This window comes from Schistocerca americana, chromosome 1 (assembly GCF_021461395.2).
Source record: "Schistocerca americana isolate TAMUIC-IGC-003095 chromosome 1, iqSchAmer2.1, whole genome shotgun sequence".
NCBI lineage: Eukaryota > Metazoa > Arthropoda > Insecta > Orthoptera > Acrididae > Schistocerca > Schistocerca americana.
In genome coordinates, this window is record NC_060119.1 from 305,930,755 (window position 1) to 305,954,770 (window position 24,016).

The 24,016-nt window shown below is 43.2% G+C and overlaps 1 protein-coding gene across 3 annotated transcripts in view; it reads right to left on the bottom strand.

The window, feature by feature from the left end:
- LOC124595892 (protein abrupt) overlaps nucleotides 1–24,016 on the bottom strand; it is a 126,838-nt gene that overhangs the window by 91,486 nt on the left and 11,336 nt on the right. For 2 of the 3 annotated variants that reach the window (XM_047134803.1, XM_047134811.1), the window contains exon 2: nucleotides 19,228–19,420. In XM_047134803.1, coding sequence (XP_046990759.1) covers nucleotides 19,228–19,413 — 186 coding nt within the window. In that variant the 5' untranslated portion in view covers nucleotides 19,414–19,420. The remainder of the gene's footprint in view (nucleotides 1–19,227; nucleotides 19,421–24,016) is intronic. The other variant, XM_047134819.1, reaches the window with a different exon arrangement.

The following is a 24,016-nucleotide window of genomic DNA, read 5'->3' on the forward strand; positions in this document are numbered from 1 at the left end:
GATCCCACACTGATGAGCAATACTCAAGTATAGGTCGAACGAGTGTTTTGTAAGCCACCTCCTTTGTTGATGGACTACATTTTCTAAGCACTCTCCCAATGAATCTCAACCTGGTACCCGCCTTACCAACAATTAGTTTTATATGATCATTCCACTTCAAATCGTTCCGTACGCATACTCCCAGATATTTTACAGAAGTAACTGCTACCAGTGTTTGTTCCGCTATCATATAATCGTACAATAAAGGATCCTTCTTTCTACGTATTCGCAATACATTACATTTGTCTATGTTAAGGGTCAGTTGCCACTCCCTGCACCAAGTGCCTATCCGCTGCAGATCTTCCTGTATTTCGCTACAATTTTCTAATGCAGCAACTTCTCTGTATACTACAGCATCATCCGCGAAAAGCCGCATGGAACTTCCGACACTATCTACTAAGTCATTTATATATATTGTGAAAAGCAATGGTCCCATAACACTCCCCTGTGGCACGCCAGAGGTTACTTTAACGTCTGTAGACGTCTCTCCATTGACAACAACATGCTGTGTTCTGTTTGCTAAAAACTCTTCAATCCAGCCACACAGCTGGTCTGATATTCCGTAGGCTCTTACTTTGTTTATCAGGCGACAGTGTGGAACTGTATCGAACACCTTCCGGAAGTCAAGAAAAATAGCATCTACCTGGGAGCCTGTATCTAATATTTTCTGGGTCTCATGAACAAATAAGGCGAGTTGGGTCTCACACGATCGCTGTTTCCGGAATCCATGTTGATTCCTACATAGTAGATTCTGGGTTTCCAGAAATGACATGATACGCGAGCAAAAAACATGTTCTAAAATTCTACAAGAGATCGACGTAAGAGATATAGGTCTATAGTTTTGCGCATCTGCTCGACGACCCTTCTTGAAGACTGGGACTATCTGTGCTCTTTTCCAATCATTTGGAACCCTCCGTTCCTCTAGAGACTTGCGGTACACGGCTGTTAGAAGGGGGGCAAGTTCTTTCGCGTACTCTGTGTAGAATCGAATTGGTATCCCGTCAGGTCCAGTGGACTTTCCTCTATTGAGTGATTCCAGTTGCTTTTCTATTCCTTGGACACTTATTTCGATGTCAGCCATTTTTTCGTTTGTGCGAGGATTTAGAGAAGGAACTGCAGTGCGGTCTTCCTCTGTGAGACAGCTTTGGAAAAAGGTGTTTAGTATTTCAGCTTTACGCGTGTCATCCTCTGTTTCAATGCCATCATCATCCCGTAGTGTCTGGATATGCTGTTTCGAGCCACTTACTGATTTAACGTAAGACCAGAACTTCCTAGGATTTTCTGTCAAGTCGGTACATCGAATTTTACTTTCGAATTCAATGAACGCTTCACGCATAGCCCTCCTTACGCTAACTTTGACATCGTTTAGCTTCTGTTTGTCTGAGAGGTTTTGGCTGCGTTTAAACTTGGAGTGGAGCTCTCTTTGCTTTCGCAGTAGTTTCCTAACTTTGTTGTTGTACCACGGTGGGTTTTTCCCGTCCCTCACAGTTTTACTCGGCATGTACCTGTCTAAAACGCATTTTACGATTGCCTTGAACTTTTTCCATAAACACTCAACATTGTCAGTGTCGGAACAGAAATTTTCGTTTTGATCTGTTAGGTAGTCTGAAATCTGCCTTCTATTACTCTTGCTAAACAGATAAACCTTCCTCCTTTTTTTATATTCCTATTAACTTCCATATTCAGGGATGCTGCAACGGCCTTATGATCACTGATTCCCTGTTCTGTACATACAGATTCGAAAAGTTCGGGTCTGTTTGTTATCAGTAGGTCCAATATGTTATCTCCACGAGTCGGTTCTCTGTTTAATTGCTCGAGGTAATTTTCGGATAGTGCACTCAGTATAATGTCACTCGATGCTCTGTCCCTACCACCCGTCCTAAACATCTGAGTGTCCCAGTCTATATCTGGTAAATTGAAATCTCCACCTAAGACTATAACATGCTGAGAAAATTTATGTGAAATGTATTCCAAATTTTCTCTCAGTTGTTCTGCCACTAATGCTGCTGAGTTGGGAGGTCGGTAAAAGGAGCCAATTATTAACCTAGTTCGGTTGTTTAGTGTAACCTCCACCCATAATAATTCACAGGAACTATCCACTTCTACTTCACTACAGGATAAACTACTACTAACAGCGATGAACACTCCACCACCGGTTGCATGCAATCTATCCTTTCTAAACACCGTCTGTACCTTTGTAAAAATTTCGGCAGAATTTATCTCTGGCTTAAGCCAGCTTTCTGTACCTATAACGATTTCAGCTTCGGTGCTTTCTATCAGCGCTTGAAGTTCCGGTACTTTACCAACGCAGCTTCGACAGTTGACAATTACAATACCGATTGCTGCTTGGTCCCCGCATGTCCTGACTTTGCCCCGCACCCATTGAGGCTGTTGCCCTTTCTGTACTTGCCCAAGGCCATCTAACCTAAAAAACCGCCCAGCCCACGCCACACAACCCCTGCTACCCGTGTAGCCGCTTGTTGCGTGTAGTGGACTCCTGACCTATCCAGCGGAACCCGAAACCCCACCACCCTATGGCGCAAGTCGAGGAATCTGCAGCCCACACGGTCGCAGAACCGTCTCAGCCTCTGATTCAGACCCTCCACTCGGCTCTGTACCAAAGGTCCGCAGTCAGTCCTGTCGACGATGCTGCAGGTGGTGAGCTCTGCTTTCATCCCACTAGCGAGACTGGCAGTCTTCACCAAATCAGATAGCCGCCGGAAGCCAGAGAGGATTTCCTCCGATCCATAGCGACACACATCATTGGTGCCGACATGAGCGACCACCTGCAGATGGGTGCACCCTGTACCCTTCATGGCATCCGGGAGGACCCTTTCCACATCTGGAATGACTCCCCCCGGTATGCACACGGAGTGCACATTGGTTTTCTTCCCCTCTCTTGCTGCCATTTCCCTAAGGGGCCCCATTATGCGCCTGACGTTGGAGCTCCCAACTACCAGTAAGCCCACCCTGTGCGACTGCCCGGATCTTGCAGACTGAGGGGCAACCTCTGGAACAGGACAAGCAGCCATGTCAGGCCGAAGATCAGTATCAGCCTGAGACAGAGCCTGAAACCGGTTCGTCAGACAAACTGGAGAGGCTTTCCGTTCAGCCCTCCGGAATGTCTTTCGCCCCCTGCCACACCTTGAAACGACCTCCCACTCTACCACAGGTGAGGGATCAGCCTCAATGCGGGCAGTATCCCGGGCAACCACAGTCGTAGTCCGATCAGGGGATGCGTGGGACGAGCTGGCCGTCCCCGACAAACCCCCATCCCGACCCCCACAGTGATGCCCATTGGCAACAGCCTCAAGCTGTGTGACCGAAGCCAACACTGCCTGAAGCTGGGAGCGAAGGGATGCCAACTCAGCCTGCATCCGAACACAGCAGTTGCAGTCCCTATCCATGCTAAAAACTGTTTTGCTAAGAACGTCTGAACTAATCTACAGAGAGCGCAAACAAATCGACAAAATTTAAACGGTTATTAAAATACAAGATTGCCTAGTAAATGCAGTAATGCTGCTACTTGCGCACTGCTGACACTGCTCGGCGGCGGAAGGAGACTAAGCGAAATTACACTATTCAGGTACTAAAACACAATGCTACACTCTCAAATACTATAATACGCCCGAAATTTATGAATTAAACAATGCAAGAACCAAAAACACGCAAAGAAATTAAGAATTAAACTATGTAACAAATGAGTGAGCTAGGAGTATACGACTTGCTGCTCAGCTGCTTATCCAACGGCGGCAGGGAGCACATGTGATTGAAGGTACATAGATCAAACCAGTAGGCTATTCGACATTAGATACACATGACATGTAAGAATATGGAAGTATAGGACAAATCATTCAACATTTTGCAGAAAACTTACACCAACACCAACATAAAATTACAGCCAGAGACACAGACATGGAAATCATAAGGATAAACAACAACAAAAAACACCTCACCTTACAAGAAAACTACTACATCCAAAAAACCATAACAGGAAAGAAACAGCTCATAAATGATCATACCAACTTCGCAAACCACACACTCTTTAAACTGATTGACCACTTAATACAACATTTAACGTACACAAAAAACCACAAGATCTATTTACTACTACCACCTTCTCCCAGATTCTGTCCTATAATCACTGTCCAGGTCCATCCTCAACCTTACACCTTCCCCCCTTGAAAAAAGAAAGGGAAAAAGAGACAGTCTACCCCCACTCCTCTCATGTTTCTGCCTACATACAGGTTGGCAGCACTGACAACGTAAACGAAAAGAGACAAACAGACATAAATAATGTGGCAGTATAAAACAAAACACATCTGGTGTAATTCTTTTTAATTAAATTAAGCCATAACAACAGATTCTTTAAATTCTTTTGTGTCATCATTTTGCAAGCCTGACCTATTACACTGATAGTTCGGTATTCACATCTGTCAGCAACTGCCTTATTTGAAACCGGAATAATTATATTCTTCACGAGGTCTGAAGGTATTTCGCTTGTTGAGGGTGTTTGTTTGGATCCCTAGATCACTGGACTTTTATCCTAGTGAGCTCATCTGAAGGAAAAGAAAAATGTGTACAGCTTGGACTTGTAATTAACTATTATATGTGATGTTGATTACATCGTATTTTCACACAACATTTAGTTCACATGATACACTCAACTCCTACCAATTTGAGTTTCGGATGGCAATTAAGTGATCCTCCACAACTTTGGTATTTCCTGGAGTCCATGCCAGGATGGGTTACTGATGCCATCTTCTGAAATTGGGAGTGCTGCACACTAACTGCTAATGACTATACATACAAAAAATTAAGTTGCATGTTACCTAACTAATTTACCAATTCAGGTGAGTTCAAAGAAGTGGGAAAAGATTTTACATAATTTTGAATGTAGTGCTAAAAAAGAAAAGTTGTGACTTTCATTTAAGACATTAAACAATTGCAATATAAAAACTTTAAATAAAAGATTGAAACCACCTCCACAGAAATTATGTAGCTGCCATCGATCAAAAGAAGACATCCGGTTTATCCAAGAGGAAACAAGTACTTTAATAACTTCGTTAATTAGTTTATACTATTTGCAATCTTCACTGAACTCATGAATGGCACTGCAACAAAGTCAGAGAAGTAAAGAACCAATCAATGACATGCAGTAGGTAACAAACTCTACTTGTAATTGACCTGGTTCAGATCCCCATCCAGCTATCCTATTTGAGCTAAAACTGAAGGGCAATCTTGCTTCTTATTAATGATACGTATGTGTGGCAGTTGTAGAATGATTTAGTCTCAAATAAGTGCGCTGCCATGAAGTTGGGCACGGTGGGGAGCTGGAGAGAGACAAAGTGGAGGAAATACAATGGAAAATCCAGGATGGACTAAGACATTACAATAAAAAGTACAAACTGCTACTCACCATTCCATGGAGATATTGTGTCGCATACAGGCACAACAAAAAGACTGCTAGACATTAAGCTAGGCCTTCTTCTAAGTTAGAGACACACACACACACACACACACACACACACACACACACACACACGCACACACACACGTGACCACTGTCTCTGGCCGCCAAGGACAGACTGCAGGCAACAGTGCATAATGGGAGAAGCAATCGGGATGGTGGCAATAAGGAGGAGACTGGTAAGGTGAGGGGGAGAAATATAAAGGGTAGGGGTGTGAGACAGTAAAGTGCCCGAGTTGGGGAGAAGGAAGGGCAGCTAGGTGCAGTTGGGAGGTTAAATGTAGGGGGGTGGGAGGGGAGCAGGAGGAGAAGAAGTAAAAAGACTATGTTTGCACCGATGGAATAGAAGACTACGTAGTACTGTAGTGGAAACAGGGAACAGGGGTGGGTGAAGGGCAATGACTAACGAAGGTTGAGGCCAGGAGAGTTACAGAAACATAGGATATACAGAGTGTATCAAACAGGATCATAAGATTTAAAAAAAAAAAATCATAACTATTATGTTATTTGAGATGTGTGTGTGAGTGTGTGAAAAACATACCACTGGGAAGAGCAAACTCTCTAGTTTTACATGGTTCCAGCTAGGTAGAGCAGTGTGAGCCCATTTCGTTTCTAGTAAATATGGTGTCGGGACAACAAAGAGATTATGTATTCTACGTTTTGTGCAGTGGAGGTCAGTAATAGCTGTTCAGTGTGACTTTCGTACTGGGTATGGTGTTGATCCTCCTACAGCACCGAGCATTGGACGATGGCATGCACAGTTCTGTGAAACAGGTTGTTTGTGTAAAGGCAAATCGCTGAGCAATCACCAAGTGTCTGACATAGACGTCGAATGTACCCGCCACAGTTTCACAAGGAGTCCGCAGAAATCCATTCGCCATGCAGCGCGACAGCTCAACATTCCCCCCGATGTCTGTCTGGCTTGTGTTGAGTTGACATTTACACATGAAACCATACAAAATTCAGCTACTGCAAGCTCTTCGTGAAGGTGACAAACAACAATGTGTGGAGTTCTGTAATTTTGTTCTTGGTAAGATGAAGGATGACAGTTTCCTACTATGCATAGCGTTTAGTGACCAGGCAACATTCCATTTAAATGGAAAGATGAACTGTCATAATGAGAATATGGGGTGAGGTACGCTTGAGAATTTCTTTTCCCACAGTTGGGTACCAATTCGAACGACTTCATTTACCAACAGGATGGGGTACTGCCACACTGGCATATAGATGTGCAGGAATTTTTAAATCAATGGGTTACTGAACGATGGGTTGGTTGCACTGTAGCAAATGATTCAGCCATACATTGCTGGCCTCCTAGGTCACCGGACCTGACTGTACATGATTATTTCTCGTGGGGGTTTATAACAGACTCTGTTCAGTACCTCTGTTACCAACAACAATAAGTGAACTGAGACATCACATAACAGCAGCAGCGGAAGCTGTTAATTCAAGACATGCTGACTGCAGTGTGCAAACAGTTTGAACACTACATTGACATATGGCATGTGTCTCAAGGGGGGGCTTACTGAACACCACTGGGAGAGGGGGGGACGACGACGATGACACACTTTTTGAGTTTCCCGCTCATCAAAAAACAAAATTCATTGCATATGTTCATTCAGAAAAATAGATGTGTCAAATTCGATAATTCTTTTTGATACACAATTCAGAAAACCTGGTATTGGAAGGAAGGATCCAGATGGCAAAGGCTGTGAAGCAATCGTTCAAATGAAGAACACTGTGTTGAGCAGCATGTTAAGCAACTGGGTGGTGGTCCAGGTTCTCTTGGCCACAGTTTGTCGGTGGTCATTCATGCGGACAGACAGCTTGCTGGTTGCCATGCCCATGTAAAATGCAGCACAATGGTTGCAGCTTAGCTTGTAGATCAGAAGACTTGGTCCATAGATAGCCCTGCCTTTGACAGTACAAGTGATGCTTATGACTGGACTGGAGTAGGTGGTGGCAGGAGGGTGTATGGGGCAGGACTTGCATCTAGCTCTATTACAGGGATATGAGCAATGAAGCAATGGGTTGGGAGCAGGGCTTGAGCAGGAATGGACGAGGATATTGTATAGGATTTCAGTAGGTGACAGAATGCAACTATGGAAGAGGTGGGAAGGACAGTGGGTATGAAAGTCCTCATTTCAGGGCACGACTAGAGGTAGTCAAAACCCTGGTGGAGAATGTAATTCAGTTGCTCCAGTCCTGAGAGGTACAGAGTCATGACAGGAATGCTCCTCTGTGATGCAGATGATGGGACTTTGGGAGGTAGCGCATGATTGGAGAGATAGGACATGGGAGATATGTTTCTCTACAAGGCAGGGAGAGTAATTATGATCTGTGAAGGCCACAGTGAGAGCCTTGGTATATTTCAAGAGGGACTGCCTGTCGCTATAGATGCATAGGTCTTGTGTGGCTTGGCTGTATGGAAGGGACTTCTTGGTATGGAAAGGGTGGCAGTTGTTGAAGTGGAGGAATTGCTGGCGGTTAGGTGCTTTGATATGGATGGAGGTACTGGTGTAGCCATCTTTGAAGAAGAGGTCAACATTGATGCAGATGGCTTGTTGGGTTGACGAGGACCAGATGAAGCAAATGTGGAAGAAGATGTTGAGGTTCTCGAGGAATGTGAATAGGATGTGCACATCATTGATTCAGATCATGAAGATTTCATCAGTACATCTGAACCAGATGAAGGGTTTACAATTACGTTGGGGGGGGGGGGGGGGGGGGGGGAAGGATTCCTGTAGAAGGCCCATGAATAGGTTGGCATAAGGGGGGGGGGGGGTGCCCACTGCCACATACCAGATTCGTTTGTAGCAGATGCCTTCAAAGGACTGATTGATTGAGGGGTTTATGGGGATTGAGGGGTTTATGGGACGGAGAGGAATGTAAGGAAGAGCACTAAACCACAATAGTCTCCTTGACTGTGCTGAGTTTATTACTGAGAGCAGTAGTGCACCAGAGATCATTCCACTTTTGGGCAAAGAGAGATTTGATGTAAAGCCACATGTCTACAGATGGAACCATGAAAGGGAATGGGGTAAGTACCTGCTTCTCAAGCCAAACAGTCAGAAAGTTTATTCCCTGGGATGCCCACAACTTAGGACCCAGAGAAAGACATCTGAGCACGGGGCACGGCCAAGGGCAGAGAGAAGGTCATGGATGGCAAAGACCAAAGGGCGACGAGAGTAGCATTGGTCTATAGCCTGCAGGCTGCTCATTGGGTCAGTACATATTAAAACACAAGAAATAAGGAGTTGTCTCCATCGTACTTATAGAGGGGGAATCCTTGCTTCTGTGAGGAGATTGTCAACCAGACTAATGTGAAAGGCACCAATAGCCAGACACACTCCACAATGGTGAACAGGGTCAAGTATTTTCAGGGTGAGAGGTGTCGCTGAGCCACAAACCTGACTACCATAATCTAGTCTGGACAAAACCAGATCATGGTAAAGATGAAGAAGAGCAGCAACCCACAATGTGTGAGCCAGAAGGCAGAGAGCATTACGCTTTTAATTGCATGTAGCCTTCAGGTGGCAAATATGGGGCAGCCACATCAGCTTTTTATCAAAAATATGGCCCAAGTAACAGTGTGCTAAAACATCTAGGCGCTGGTTCAGGATTTACTGTAGGTTGATGGCAAAAATGCATAACCCATGATTTTGGAGGGAGAAAACCGGAAGCCATGGAAGAGGGCACATGCAGAGGCCCAATGGATGGCACCTTGGAGCCAGCGCTCACCAGATGCTATAGAGTAGAAGCTGCACTAGATGCAAAAATTGTCGATACACAATGCCGGGGTACCTACAGGCCCAACAGAGGATACAAGCCCACTGATGGCTATGAGGAAGAGTGAGACACTTAACACAGAACCCTGTGGGATACCGTTTTCCTGAATCCAAGGGGCGCTGAGTGAAGTGTCAACTCAAAACTGGAAGAGTCAGTGGAAGGGGGCTGCAAAAGCCCCAATCATGGACGGCAACTGAAATTTGATGGTGCCAAGCCGTTTTATATGCCTTATTTAGGTCAAAGAAGACCGCAACAAGGTGCCAGCAATGAGTAAAAGCCTGTTGGATTGCTGTTTCCAGCCTGAGGTAAATGTTCAGTAGGAGATCATTATTTCCAGAAGCCACACTGATACAGCAACAAAAGGCCCCAAGATTCGAGTACCCAAAATAACTGGAAGCTAACCATCCACTCAAGTAGTTTATAAAGTACATTCGCCACGCTAACCAGGCAGTGGCTGTAGAGAAACATTGGGTTCTTGCCAAGCTTAAGGACTATACTGTCTTGCCATTGCGAGGGGAAGGCACTCATGAGCCAAATGCCCTCAGTAGATGTTACCTCTGGGTAATGTCCAAGTGTTGGGGATCATGTCACATGAAGAGGTAAGTACCTGCAAGAATTCTCATTCAGTGAAGGGTTCATTATAAGGTTCAATTTGGTGGGAGTTGGAACAGAAGGGGGGACTACTCAACTCGGCATTTCTACTGGAGGAAGGAAAGAGGACGCCGACGCTTTTGCAAAGTGTGCCTCAAGGTGTTCTGCAAGGACCGATGGATCAATACACAGAGCACCCTGGAGGATAAGACCCTGGACAGTTGATTGTCACTGGCGGTCCAAAAGGCTATGGAGCTTGAACCAAACCTGCGATGAAGAGGCAGGCATACATCCGCAGAGACGAAACATAGCACTCCCAACATTCCATTTTACTCTGCTTAATAAGGTAGCGAGCCTTAGCATGGAGATTTTTAAAAGTGATAAGGTTGGTTTTTGAAGAGTTTTTAAATCATTGCAGTGCCCATCAGCAGTCCTGGATAACGAATGCTACGTCCTTGATCCACCACGGCACCAGTCGACGATGAAGGGACCTGTCGATAGGGAAATAGCAGTGCCACCAGCATGAAGAATACTGGCAGACACACCCTGCACAACTGCATCAACGCAATTTGAGAGAGAGGTGTCAAAGTGCACAGCAGGTGTATATAAAGGCCAATTGAACCTGTGGAATGACCAACATGGGGGCCTGTGTGCCTGGCAGTGGCAGAGGAATAATAAATCACCAGAAAGTGGTTACTGTGACAAAGATTGTCATGGGATGACCAATGTAGGGATGGTGTGAGAGCTAGGGAGGAGATCGTGAGATTAGTAGCAGTAGAGCTGCCATTAGTGGCACTGAAGTGGGCAGGGGAACTGTCATTGTGGAGGGCAGGGGAATTGTCATTGTGGAGACACAAATCAAAGTCTGTAATAAGTTGATCAATTACAAAACCCCAACCCATCAAAGTGGCACTCTCTCACAGAGGATAGTATGCATTGAAGTCCCTGAGGAGAGATATGGGGGTGGGAGTAGTTGTGTTGAGGTAAACAGTTCAATGTAAGGAAGTGCCTACCTGGAGGGAGGTAGAACATGGCAAATTGTGATTGCTGGGGTCATTTGCACTCTAATTACTATTGCTACCAGGTTGGTATGAAGGGGGTACAGTCGTTAATGACACAGTGAACCAAGGTGCAGACCTCTCCAGATGCTATCCTGGGGCAGGCACAGTTCCAACAGAATGCCTGATAACCACGAAATGTTGGAGAGTGGTCATCACGGTAGTGCATCTCTTGAAGAGCAAGACAGAATGTAGAATAAGAGAAAACAAGGTGTTGTATTTCTGGTATGTGACAATAATATCTGTTGCAATTCCACTGGCTTATCATGTCGCGAGAGTCGAGGTTAGATATAGAGAAGCTGAGGGGAGGTCATGTCACTTAAGTCAGTTGTTGTCATTGACAAGAATGGGGTAACATCCACAAATAAGATGTCACAGCCAGGTTGTGAGAGGGTGGATAGCATCTCCATGGGGCATCTGGGATTTATGTTTCTTCTTCTTCTTCTTCTTCTTCTTCTCTTTCATAGACAGAGAAAGGAAGAGTACATAGAGGGTGAGCAGGCATCTGCAAGATCTGGAACCAAAAGTGAGTGGGCTACATTGGGGTGCATAAATGATGCATCTCGTGGCCAAGTTGTGGTAGTAGGCTTCTGGCCTGAGAGACGCTAGGGGAGAGGCCCCTGGTGGGAGCCGTAACACCAGCAGGTGCCAAAGATGGGGGCACTTCTTCGGCAAGCGAAGGGGAGTTACACCCAGAGGAGAGGGTGTGGGAACTATATGGAAGGGGGAGGGGAGGGGGGATGGAGCTGCAGTGAGGAAGAGGTAGGAGTGGGAAAGGATGTAACAGAGGCAAAAGTTGAAGAAAGTGACTATGGATGGGGTCAGTCATACTGTTGGCAAGTCTCAGCAGAAGTCATGTGTCATACGGACTTGTACTCTTGGATAATCTTTTCTCTCTTGTGAGTTGGGCAATCTGGTGAGTAAGGAGCATGGCGGTCATGACAACTGGTACACAAATGTGGAGGAACACAGGGGCTTCCCTAATGGAGTGGGTGCCCTCAGTCACCACACTGAAGGTCCACTGCACAGCAGCAAGACATATGCCCAAAACACAAGCACCAAAAGCACTTCATGGATGGTGAAACATATGGCTTCACATCACACCTCTACCACATAACCTTGACCTTCTCTGGGAGGGTATCTCCCATGAAAGCCAGAATGAAGGCAATGGTATTGGTCCGGTTGTCTTTATGACACTTCTGCACAAGTCAAATGAAATGAATGGTGCATCGTTCCAGATTAGCTCGGAGTTCCTCATCAGTTTGCAGAGTGAAATCCCTATGAAAAATCACTCCCTGGACTATAGTCAGAAATGATAATGGGTAATAGGCACTAGGGTATTGCCAAGATGATCACAAGTACAAAGAGCTGCAGATTGGGTGGCAGAAGAAGCTTTGATCAACAGGGACACTGACCATATCTTACTAATGCCAGCCAGGAAGGGAAGGCTGCCAGGTCATATGAAGCAGCATTCAATGATCCTTTACTATTTGACGAGATGGATGTTTCAGAGCAGCCACATTTTTGCAAGGTTGATACACTTCATGCGCCAAGCGTCCATCCTGATACCACCCGCTCCGAACAGGGGTTCTCCACATGGGTACCACCCAGCCACAGCAAGGGCTGGCCGGCTCAGCCGGCAGTTCCAATGCTCCACGAAGACAAGCAATCACTTCTTGGCATATGTGGGGAGGGAAAGCTAACATATCAGTGGTTTGATCCCTGTGTTCTCAGGGGGCTCACCCAGATGGGTACATAACAGCCCCACCACACAGACTGGCCACAGGTGCTGGTGACCTAGTGGGGCAGAGAGGGGGCTACTGTGGGGAAGGAAAGGGGGGGGGGGGATAATCTACAATAGGGAGGGAGTTCTTTCCAAAAATGGAGGGGAGAGAACAGGCCAGACGAACAATATCACATGGAATGCAGGGAACCAGGTGGATAACCAGGTTGTCATAAATCACAACACCAAGAGAGGGGAATGCAAGGGCAGGGGGTGAAGGAAACGCATCCCAGGAAGGAAAAAAGGGCTGCAAAAGCTTGGGTCCTGTGTGCTCCACACATGAACTCACAAAAAAACCATGAGCCCCATGGGCGGAGGGAAAGGGGGGGGGGGGGGACTCCAAAGGAGATGTAATTGTGGGTGAGGACATAGCTGGTCAAGTGATCAGGAAAGGGGTTGCAGGTTTCAAATTTGTCGGGCAATGGGAAAGGTAGTGTTCAATAGCAGCAAGGCCATGGGCATCAGGGATGTTAGCGTAAAGGCAAGTGGCATCAATAGCAATGAGCAGGGCACTGTGTGATAAAGGAACAAGAACTGTAGAGAATCGGTGTAGGAAATGGTTGGTATCTTTTAGATGAGAGGGTAGGTTGTGCGTAATAGCTACAACCACTATGCTGCATTCTACATGGGCACAATAACCAATAAGTTGTCTATCTATAAGAATGGCCACAGACAAACTGTGAGCAACATACAGCTGGACCACCCTGTTGCTGAGCATGCTGCTCAACAAGGGTTCTTCATTTTAATGACTACTTTACAGCCTGTGCCATCTGGATCCTTCATGCCAACACCAGCTTTTGCACAGGTCGGAGCTCTGTCTGCAGTATATCCTATCCTTGGCTCGACCTTCTTAATCATTGTGCTACACTTCCCTATCCCCTTTCCTGATCCCACTCCAGTGCTACACGGCCTTGTATTCCACTAATACACTCACAGTCTTTCCACTCCCACTGCACGCAGCTAAGTCTCAACTGGACCTAGTGCTCTACCTTCTTCTCGTTTCGTCCCTGTAAGCTACCAAAAGCAGTAATTGACCACCCTCCAACCTCTCCCTCCCCAGTCACCTCCCCAACCCCACCACCCAGACTGCTTTTCCCATCATGCGCCTTTGATCACAGTCTGACCTTGGCAGCCAGAGACAGTGGTCATGTGTGCATTAGTTGCATTTGCAGGAATGCGTGTGTATGTCGTCTAAGTCAGAAGAAGGCTTTTTGGCTGAAAGCTAATTGTGTCTTTGTTGTCCATTATGTGGTGAGCAGCAATATCCTTTTCATTATTCTGTCATCATTCCACTCTGGGTTTTCCCACTGTCTGATTTTGTCTAACGTCTTTTCTTCCATCCATAACCCAGTACTGCTTTCCTTTGTTACTATTTTCTAACTCATTACTATACTCAGTGTCCGTCATCTTCTTTCTCCTTTGTTACTATTTTCCAACTCATTACTATACTCAGTGTCACTCATCTTCTTTCTCTTCTTTCCTGTGTTTTGTGTGTCATCTTCTAAACCACACCACACCTCACGCTCTGACTTATGAGCCACACTGTATCAAACCACCTCGTCCACATACAACACACAGCTACATGACTACTGATTGATGGTGCAGCATCTCATCTCACGTCCCACATTCCCCCCACCGATATAATTTATCCTAGACCTTCAAATCACTCACTCTTCCTTCGTCACTCTCGTCTATTTTCACTTGTTATTTTCCATACCCTCCCACGACACAGGAACTTGTAACTGACCCCCCCCCTCCCCACTATTTCTCCTCTCTTATTCCAGTTTGCACATGCTAACGCCACCTAATCTAGTCACATCTGCCTCCTCCCCCCTATTTTTCATACATGTTTGGCCACTGACCTGTAACCCATATTGTGGGCTTTTTATTTATTGTTATGTTTCATCTCTATGTGGTTTCACATCAATTTCAGTTCATTTTCGCTTTTCACTACCTACTCCCTCAGGTTTAATCTTGTTTCCCGCACTTCATCAGTTCCGTCCTTTTTTGTGATTTTTCCCAACTATTTTGGTGTATTTCTACGTTATTTGCATATTTTTAAGCAGTTCCGTCCTCCACCATGGACCATTGCTTCTTCCGTCAGTGCCAATACAGAAAAGTTTTCTTATCTGTAGCCAGCATCCACTTCCATATACCATTTCTGTGTTGCTGCCTGGTTCATGAAATCCCTCCAAATGACCTTACCATCAAATTAACCATCTCCAGCTGCAATCCCTCCTTCCAAAATGACTTCTATCTATTCAGATTCCACCAGTGTTTATCCCTCAGCAACACAGTCCTCCAAAACCATGTCAGTCAGTCTCAAACCTCCTTGCAATACCTCCTCTCCATCTATAAAACTGTCCTGCTGTGCAGCCTCAAAGTCTTGAATCCCTTCTCACATAATGAAACTATTGTCCTCCAGGAACTACAGAAGCATTCACAATGCCATCTCAAAAAACTCCAACCTGTTCACATCCATCTCCAGTATCCACCACCTCTACCTCCCAAGATCCCCTCATAGCTGACAAACCCTGCCTCACAGACCTAATATATTTAACCCCTCAAAAACTCCCAACAACTGTGATATAGAATCCAGAATCAAAACAGACCCAAAACATAGTAATGAACCTGTATTCCAAAAGCCTTAGTCTCACAGAAGTATCACTCCTTTCCAAAGGCCTTATCTTTTGCCCCACTCCAAAATTCAATCATGCAGGACTTGTTGAAGACCTTACCTCCTCCTCCTCTAAGTCCCTACACAATGGAAATGCTTTTTCTCCACTAACTCTACAGATCAGACTCAATGAAAGACCCAATGTTGAACCATACCTGACTTAGTTCACTCCTTCAGCAACCGTGATCAGCTCCCACTGTCCCCAAATCACTCACTGTTACTTTTCCAGAATTTCTTAACCTCGAACCTTGCCTCACCAGCATTCCCAAATCCCTCAACATGCATGCTAACCTTTCACGTGCAGAATGAACCGCAATCCACAGCCCAAAAACTGATTTTGACCTTATGAACCTACATTCTGACAAAGACTCCGCCACTGTGGTTTGGAACCACAAGTATTATCTGGCGGAAGGACTCTGCTAGCTGTCAGATTCGTCCACCAACAAACCCTGCCAAAATGACTCCATTCCAGAAATATCTCAAGTCTCTCATCAAATCCTTAGGCCCATCCCAGAACCTCTCCACTGAGTCTGCCTGTCTCCTCTGTCCCACTACTTCCCACTCTCCTACTTTCTACATGCTTCCTAAAGCCCATAAATCCCAATACCCAAGGCACCCCATTGTTGCCAGTTACTGTGCCCCTCTGACAGAATTTCTGCTCAACTTCAGCCTGTTACCTGCAACCTACCATCTCCTCCACCGACTCTCCACAGTTACTGTTCCTTTACAACACAGTGCCCTAGCTGTCATCATTGTTGCCACCTTCCTTTACACTAACACCCCTAATGCCCTACAACATCCTTCCTGGACTCCATGACCAACTACATCCTCACCCACAATGACTTATCCTTTGAAGACATCAACTACAAACAAATCTGGGGTATGGCAATGGGCACCTTCATGGAACCATCCTGTGTCAACGTATCCCCCCCCCCCCCCCCCCCCAGAATCCCAAACCCTTCACCTGGTTCAGTTTCACTGATGACATCTTCATCATCTGGACCGAGTGTGCGCACACCCTATCCACATTCCTCCAGAACATCAACACCTTCTCCCCCATTCACTTCACCTTGTCCTCCTCAACCCAACAACCCAACTTCCTCAGAGTTGAACTTCTCCTCAGCCATGGCTACATCAGTACATCCATCCATATCAAACCTATAAACAGCAGAAATACCTCCACTTTGACATCTGCCACCTGCTACATACCAAGAAGTCCCTTCCGTACTGCCTAGCCACCTATGGCCATCACATCTGTACTGACGAGCATCCCTCTCAAAATATATCAAGGGTCTGACAGTGAGGCCTTCACAAATCGTAATTACCCTCCCAGCCCTGTATAGAAAGATATCTCCCATGCCTTATCTCTCCAGTTACCCACCACTTCCCAAAGTCCCCTCAGCCTCTGCCATCTGGATCCTTCCCACCAACACCAGCTCTCCTGAATTGCGCGGGTGGGAACTCTCTCTACGATATACCCTTTGTTGCTGTAAGTCTCCTGGCCTGAACCCTCGTTAGTTACTGTCCTTATCCACCTATCCCCTCCCCTGTTCCCACAACAGCACTACACAGTCTTCTATTCCACCAATACACCCATAGTCTTTTTACTTTTCTCCTTCCCCCCTCCCCTCCCGCCACCCACAATATAACCTCCCAACTGCACCTAGCTGCCCTACCTTCCCTCACCTCATCCCTGTGTGCTCCCACAAGCAGCATTTTACTGACTCCCATCCCTAACCTACTATCTTTTCCCCTCCCCATCCAAGACTCCTCCCTTCGCCCACCATCCAGAGCGCTTCTCCCAACGTGCGCTGTTGCTTGCAGTCTGGCGACAGCAGCCAGAGACTGTGGTTTTTGTGTGTGTGTGTGTGTGTGTGTGTGTGTGTTTTGCATTTTCTTGAATGTGTGTGTGCATGTTGTCTAATTCAGAAGAAGAAGGCCTATTGCCCGAAAGCTCACAAGTCTAGATGTCTCTTTGTTGTGCCTGTCTGTGACTTCACATCTCCACTATACGTTTAGCGGCAGTCTATCTTTTCAGTATATTGTCATCATTCCTAACAGGACTAAATATTGTGAAATGACAGTTTATTGTAATATTAATAATTAATGAGAAGCACTATAGGTGTATTGATACTCATTTACTGTGCCACGATCAGTTTTGTTTATTAGATCATCATCAGCCTGCCGAGTTGCACCAAAATCATGATGTAAGGTTAGAGGTGAAACCTGGAAATGATGGTCATATAAACATTCTGCTGACCACCTGGCAGAATAATGGCAAACAGTAAGTGTATGCAACATGGCGTGCTGTGTTCACTAGTCTGTGTACTAGCTCAGTTTACACAGTATCCCATGTTGTGTGCACTTACCTACTGCTCACTATATTTCTGCCTGGAGGTTGGCAGAATGTTTACAAAATCGTCGTTTCCAGACTTTGTCTCTAACATTACATAAGACAATTAGACCTCTCATATCATGATATTGGCACATCTCAGCAACCTGATGATGATCTAAGAACAAAACTGGCCATGAGACAATAAATGTGTATCAATACAAAACACATAATAAATGTATATCAATACAGCTGTGATCGTTCTTATTAATCATTAATATTAGCATCATTCAGCTGTAAAGCTAAATATCATCAAGATTATTTACAGTTCATTGTGCATTCTGATGATTGTGCCTATCACATCTGTTTTGGTCTGTTAGTTGAACATATAGCAATGATTTTTGCAACCGAGCATTTGATTATAGCAATACTGTTGCCACATAAATAATTACAGGTAACTGTAAGGAAACAACTAATGCTACACACAGGACTGTTTTACAGTAACTTACTTCTACACAAAATTTTCAAGAAATACTCACAAACACGAACTCAGTAGCCACTTGAAATATTCCCATTATTGTGAGATTCCTGTTATTGTCAGATGCTAGATATGAGTAGATAACTCATATGAAGAATACTTTAAGGAAGCAAGAGGGGACAAAGAGCAAATTGCCAATATCATAATGAATTTCTTGTCACTTTCTACACAGAATGCATCACTCAGATGTCTACTTTGATTATACAATGCTCTAGTTCGGGATACTTCAGTGTAACAATTTACAAGATTCATGAAACCACTGCATATCTGATTTCCACACTGCTTCCAGATAATATTTCATATCTGTGTAAAAGTCCAGCAATATAGCTTAATTCACCAAAGATCCATGCAGTATTTTATAAGATATCATTCATAGATTGTTATCAAATTTTGATTGCTAAGTGATAATTAGAATTTTAATTGTCCCACTCTCAAAGAGAGCAAATACTTTAGCAAAAAGTTATCACAGACCATGAAGGTGGTCCAGAAGTATTTCTAATGATTCCAGCAAGAAACATAAAACTGCAGATATTATTGATGAATCTTTTCCACACAGCTACCAGAAACATGGCACTGGTAGCACTCACAGCATACACGAGGATTTTAAGAATATAACAAAATTTACTGTTGCAGTAAGAACAGCTGTATTAATTTATGGTACAAAGTTACTAGAGTTACTTTTCTTAAGTTATCCATGCATCACAAAGAAAAGATTTCCTTGTCACAGGTTCACACGATTGGAATTTAAGTTGATTAGTTTCGGAAACTTATTAATCTTAAGAGTTAAAAATGCAATTTTTTGTCATTAGTAACACACGCCTGCAGCACAGTTGGTAAAATGATAATTCGATGATTTTATTTCATAATGCAACTATGAAAGATGCTGTTAGCATAAAAAATAATCCAGGTAACCAAATCTCAGCACTAATATCTTAATAACTGATAACTACCTTGAAAAGCTCGTTAAAATACTGACTACAAGCAGACAAGACAACCTTGTGTGCTCGAATACTTCGTCCACCAGCTGATAATGTGACATCAGTCAGATTGTCACTGTCCAAGAACTGCGGTAATGTTGCAAGAAGGTTACTCTGGTAATTGTGCCATCGCAGACAGAACTGTTGATCAGAACCCATGCCCACTCTGAAAATGACAAAAATTCCTCAACTCAGCTATCAAACGGTTATTTGTTTTTAACACACACACACACACACACACACACACACACACACACACGAGAGAGAGGTACGTTTATCCATACAAAAATACTTGCAGAATCCACAGATTTTCAGAAGATTGAGACAGAATCTATAACCCTTATTCAAATCTTTCTAAAAATTAAAGGTGATGAAGTAGCAATACATGGCAAAATGGTGTACCTCGTCTTCACTTACACAAATTGAATAATTCCTTAAGATTTCAGAAATTATTTTATTCTGTGAAATACAACAGCAACAAGCAAAAAGGATATACACCAATGGTGCACAATTTTTTTCCAGACATGCATGTACCAACTGCAACAATGTGATAATCTAATCAGGAAACCCATAAATATGTTTACTGCCCCAGATCCTTAACTGAATCAGGCTGTTACTTCTATCAGTCTCTCTGTTTTCTTTTTGTTGTTGTTGTATTCTGAGTGTTAAATGTTGCTGAATTGTACAGCCACATGAAGCTCTGATGATAAAACTTCATGGACTCTGGGGCAGAGAACTGATAAGGTGCCAACAGGGTTATGATGATGTGGTCAGACTACATCCAAAACACATGTTCACTGAAAGAATGCAGGAAGTATTAAACAGGGCAAAGCATTAAGAGCTGGGCATTACAAACCTATGTTCAGACTCAAGAAATTTTGACAGCCCGGAATTACTGAACCGGAATTCTTGTTTCAAATTATTTTGTAGAGTGTCATCTAAATGGATACATCTACAGAGAGAACCCAAGATATATGTTTTACATTGCAGAGGATGTTCTATTAAAGATGACATGGTGTCACCATCCAATACATTTGTTCATTGTGTGTGAGCAGTTATGCAAATTGTAATATTCCAGTAATCACAGTACTCTTTTGGTCAAAGTGTTGCCTTTTACCATCATTATGAGCATACTGATATATGTGTTTAGGTAACATTTAATAGAATGAGACAATTGGAAGATTACTGAATATTTACTCATTTATTACAATGAAGCCATCAACATAATTTTTATTTCCAAAACTTTTCAATAAGTGAAGTTCCACATTGATTTGCAAACCACATTAACTTAATTTGACCCAAATACTCACTTTGCATACTACATGACTGATTTTAGTATACTTCTACTGAAGGTGTTACGCCCTTGCCTAGCTCCAGCCTCTGATTCAATTACCCAATTAGTTATGAAGGAGGACTTTGCTCCACTGTACATCCAAACCATGGTGTAAAGTGGTACTTTTCACACATTTACAAATAGCTACCCTGACATGTGCAGTTAAAACATCTTTCAGCTGCTATTCAACTTTGGCCTTCTTTTCTCTCAATTTCCTCACTTACTCACTGCCTACTCAGCTACATGGAAAGCTGTTTTTTTTTTTTTTCCAAACTGTACCTCTCTTTGACCAAGACACAGGAGCTCCTCCTGAAAGACTGCAATTTACACATTTTTTATAGTTGTGTCTCCCTCCACTGCACTTTGGGAAGCTGAATCTTTTCCTACCTATATTTAGTTACTTTTCCACACTGATTTCGTCTGATAATTGAAAACATAAACACAAAAGGCATCACTCTACTCAGTTTTAGATACACGATATGAACAGCTAAGCACTTCATATTCCATCAAAATGCAGAAGCTATTTTCAATTACAAGTCTTCATAATACATCTGTCATAGATGTGATTGCTGTAAGAAAATGCAGTGTTTTGGGGAAGGTAGGGTTTCACCTTCTCTCAAACATCTCATTTTTCCTCAATTTTCACAAATAAGATTGCACAAAGGTACGTGACAGTAATCCACTTAATTCATTATAAGCACCAGTTTAAAGTAGAAGTGGTCTAGGTCAAAGAACTATAACATCAAAAGTTAATGCACCTATCAGCAGCCTGCATCTGATATGAAGAGTCTTGTAAAACAGTTTGGTGTGTGTGTGTGTGTGTGTGTGTGTGTGTGTGTGTGTGTGCGTTTTTACGGCTTTCTTTTCCTTCATCAGAAATCATATACACAAGCTTTAATAACTCTTCTTGATTAATGCTTGACTGGGATTCTTCGCATTGCTTTAGGTCTCTAGGTGATGGTCTCATCCACTGAAATCTGTGTGTGTTATGTTGCAAACAAAAACTTGATCCATTTTGCTTATAAATTTGTTTGCTGATGATATTGTGGTGTACACCAATGTGTGACCGTTGAGTGACCGTAGGAGGATACAAGATGACACAGACAAAATATCTAATTGGGATGATAATTGGCAGCTTGCTACAATTGTAGAAAAATGTAAGTTAATGCAGATGACTAAGCAAAACGATCCCTTAATATTTGAATACAGCATTAGTGGTGTACTCCTTGACACAGTCATTCGACTAAAAACCCATGCATAACATTGCAAAGCAATATGAAATGGAAGGAGCTGTAACAATGGTAAAAGGGAAGGCAAATAGTCAACTTTGGTTAATGGGAGAATTTTAGGAAAGTGTGGTTCATCACTAAAGGAGACAGTGTATAGAACACTTGTGTTATCTGTTCTTCACTACTTCTCGACGATCTGGAATCCCCACCATGTCAGATTAAAAGAAGACACTGAAGCAATTCAGAGGCAGACTGCTAGTTTTTGTTACTGGTAGGTTCAATCCATGTGAGTGTTACAGAGATGCTTCATGAAGTCAAGTGGGAATCACTGGAGGGAAGACAACGAGCTTTTCATGAAACACTATTGAGAAAATTTAGAGAACTAGCACCTGAAGCTGACTGCAGAATGATTCTACAACCGCCAACATACATTTTGCATAAGTACCACGAAGATAAGATGTGAGAAATTAGGGCTCATACAGAGGGATACAGGAATTCATTTTTCCTTCACTGTATTTTTGAGTGGAACAGGGAACGATACGACCAGTAGTGGTACTAAGCTGTCCTCCACTATACACCAAATAGATGCTATCTGAGTACATAAGTACATACTGATATACATCACGGTTATAAGCTATCTTCAGGCTTTAGCACACAAGGGCAACCAGAAAATTTTAAAAAATTATTTTCTGAATATGGGTATCCATTATTAATTTTTTGACTAATGACGACATACTTGGTTTGAAGAAGAAATTACCGTTATGGTTTTACATTCAGTTGACACTGAAACCATAAGATAAAGATCACAAGAATAGATTAGAGAAGAAATCACCCTGGCAAATACTTCAAGCAATTTACAGAAACAATAGAAAACCTTAATCTGACTTAGTTTTCGAACTGCGACCCTCCAGAATGTGAGTCTAATCCCAGATTTCACAATAGATCATATCATTCCAATTAATAGCCATAAAGAAATACAGCAAGTTTAATGAGAACAGTTGTATGTCCTTTCAATCAACAGTGCTTTACAACAATGTTACCTACTCATACAAAACTATATATTTCGAAATATTTGAGGACCCAGCAACAATGTCTTCTATCAAAATTTTGTTCCTGTTCTCTCATTGTCTTCTGCAGTTTATTTATTGGAGATAGGAAATAATCAACAACAAATTTAGTGTAATGTAATGCAAATGAATTACCTTCTTGGATGAGAAGAACAAAGTTTTTAGAGTTTCTTATTAATGTTAACTTTTACAGAATGTTTATTCTATGCACATTTCAACTGATGAAGTAAAATGCAAGGATGTATCAAACATTAGTTAACAGAAAAGATAAAGAGTATTTTGTTCAAAAGTCATTTAATTCAGCCAAACTGCACACAAAAAAGGGCAATGACGGCACTTTACTTTTATCTTTGATTCCCTGTTCCTCTCTTCCTCGTGTGTGTGTGGGAGGGGGGGAGAGAGAGAGAGAGAGAGAGAGAGAGAGAGAGTCGTACCCAGGAGATGGCAGAGGACTAGGTTGCATTAAATTGTAGAGCCATTTTTTCAGTGGCAATGAAATTTAAATCAACACAGAAGGTGTACATCGAATAGGCAATGTGTTGGACAACTAGTTTTGAGTGACATTTCCAAATGTTTTCACAACCACCTTGAGACTGTCAAGGGCGTTTAATGCAGTAATAAGCCAACAATTCAAACCATTAAGAACACTGCAGCTCCAATTATAAGGACTAAAGAGGCTCTGAAAATGATGTCTTAGGTGACAAAATGAATTCTAAATATCCCGAAAACAGTTGTTTCTGCAAAAAGATTTGCAAAAATATTTGCTCCACAATAGAAACAAATGCATGATAAAAGTTATGTTTGTTTCATTATGCCTTGTTTTACTTAACTGACCATGATAACATTTTAGACCAGATTATTACTGATTACACTACCTAAGCTAACACAGCAATAAAAACAAGGAATTTTTAAAATTATATTATAACTAGGTAAATAAAACCTCTTACTCGCCAAGCAGTGGCAGGAGAAAACTTTTGGAGCCTGAGGCTCCTCCTCCTGGCAGAAGGGTTTAAATGGATGGATGAAAAAAATCTACTCAACGGGAAGTGGTGGAAGAAACGCACATAAAAGTTAAGGAAATGTGCAAGCTTTTGTAGCAGAAGGAACCACTGGCCTCCTTAACTTTTTTGTGT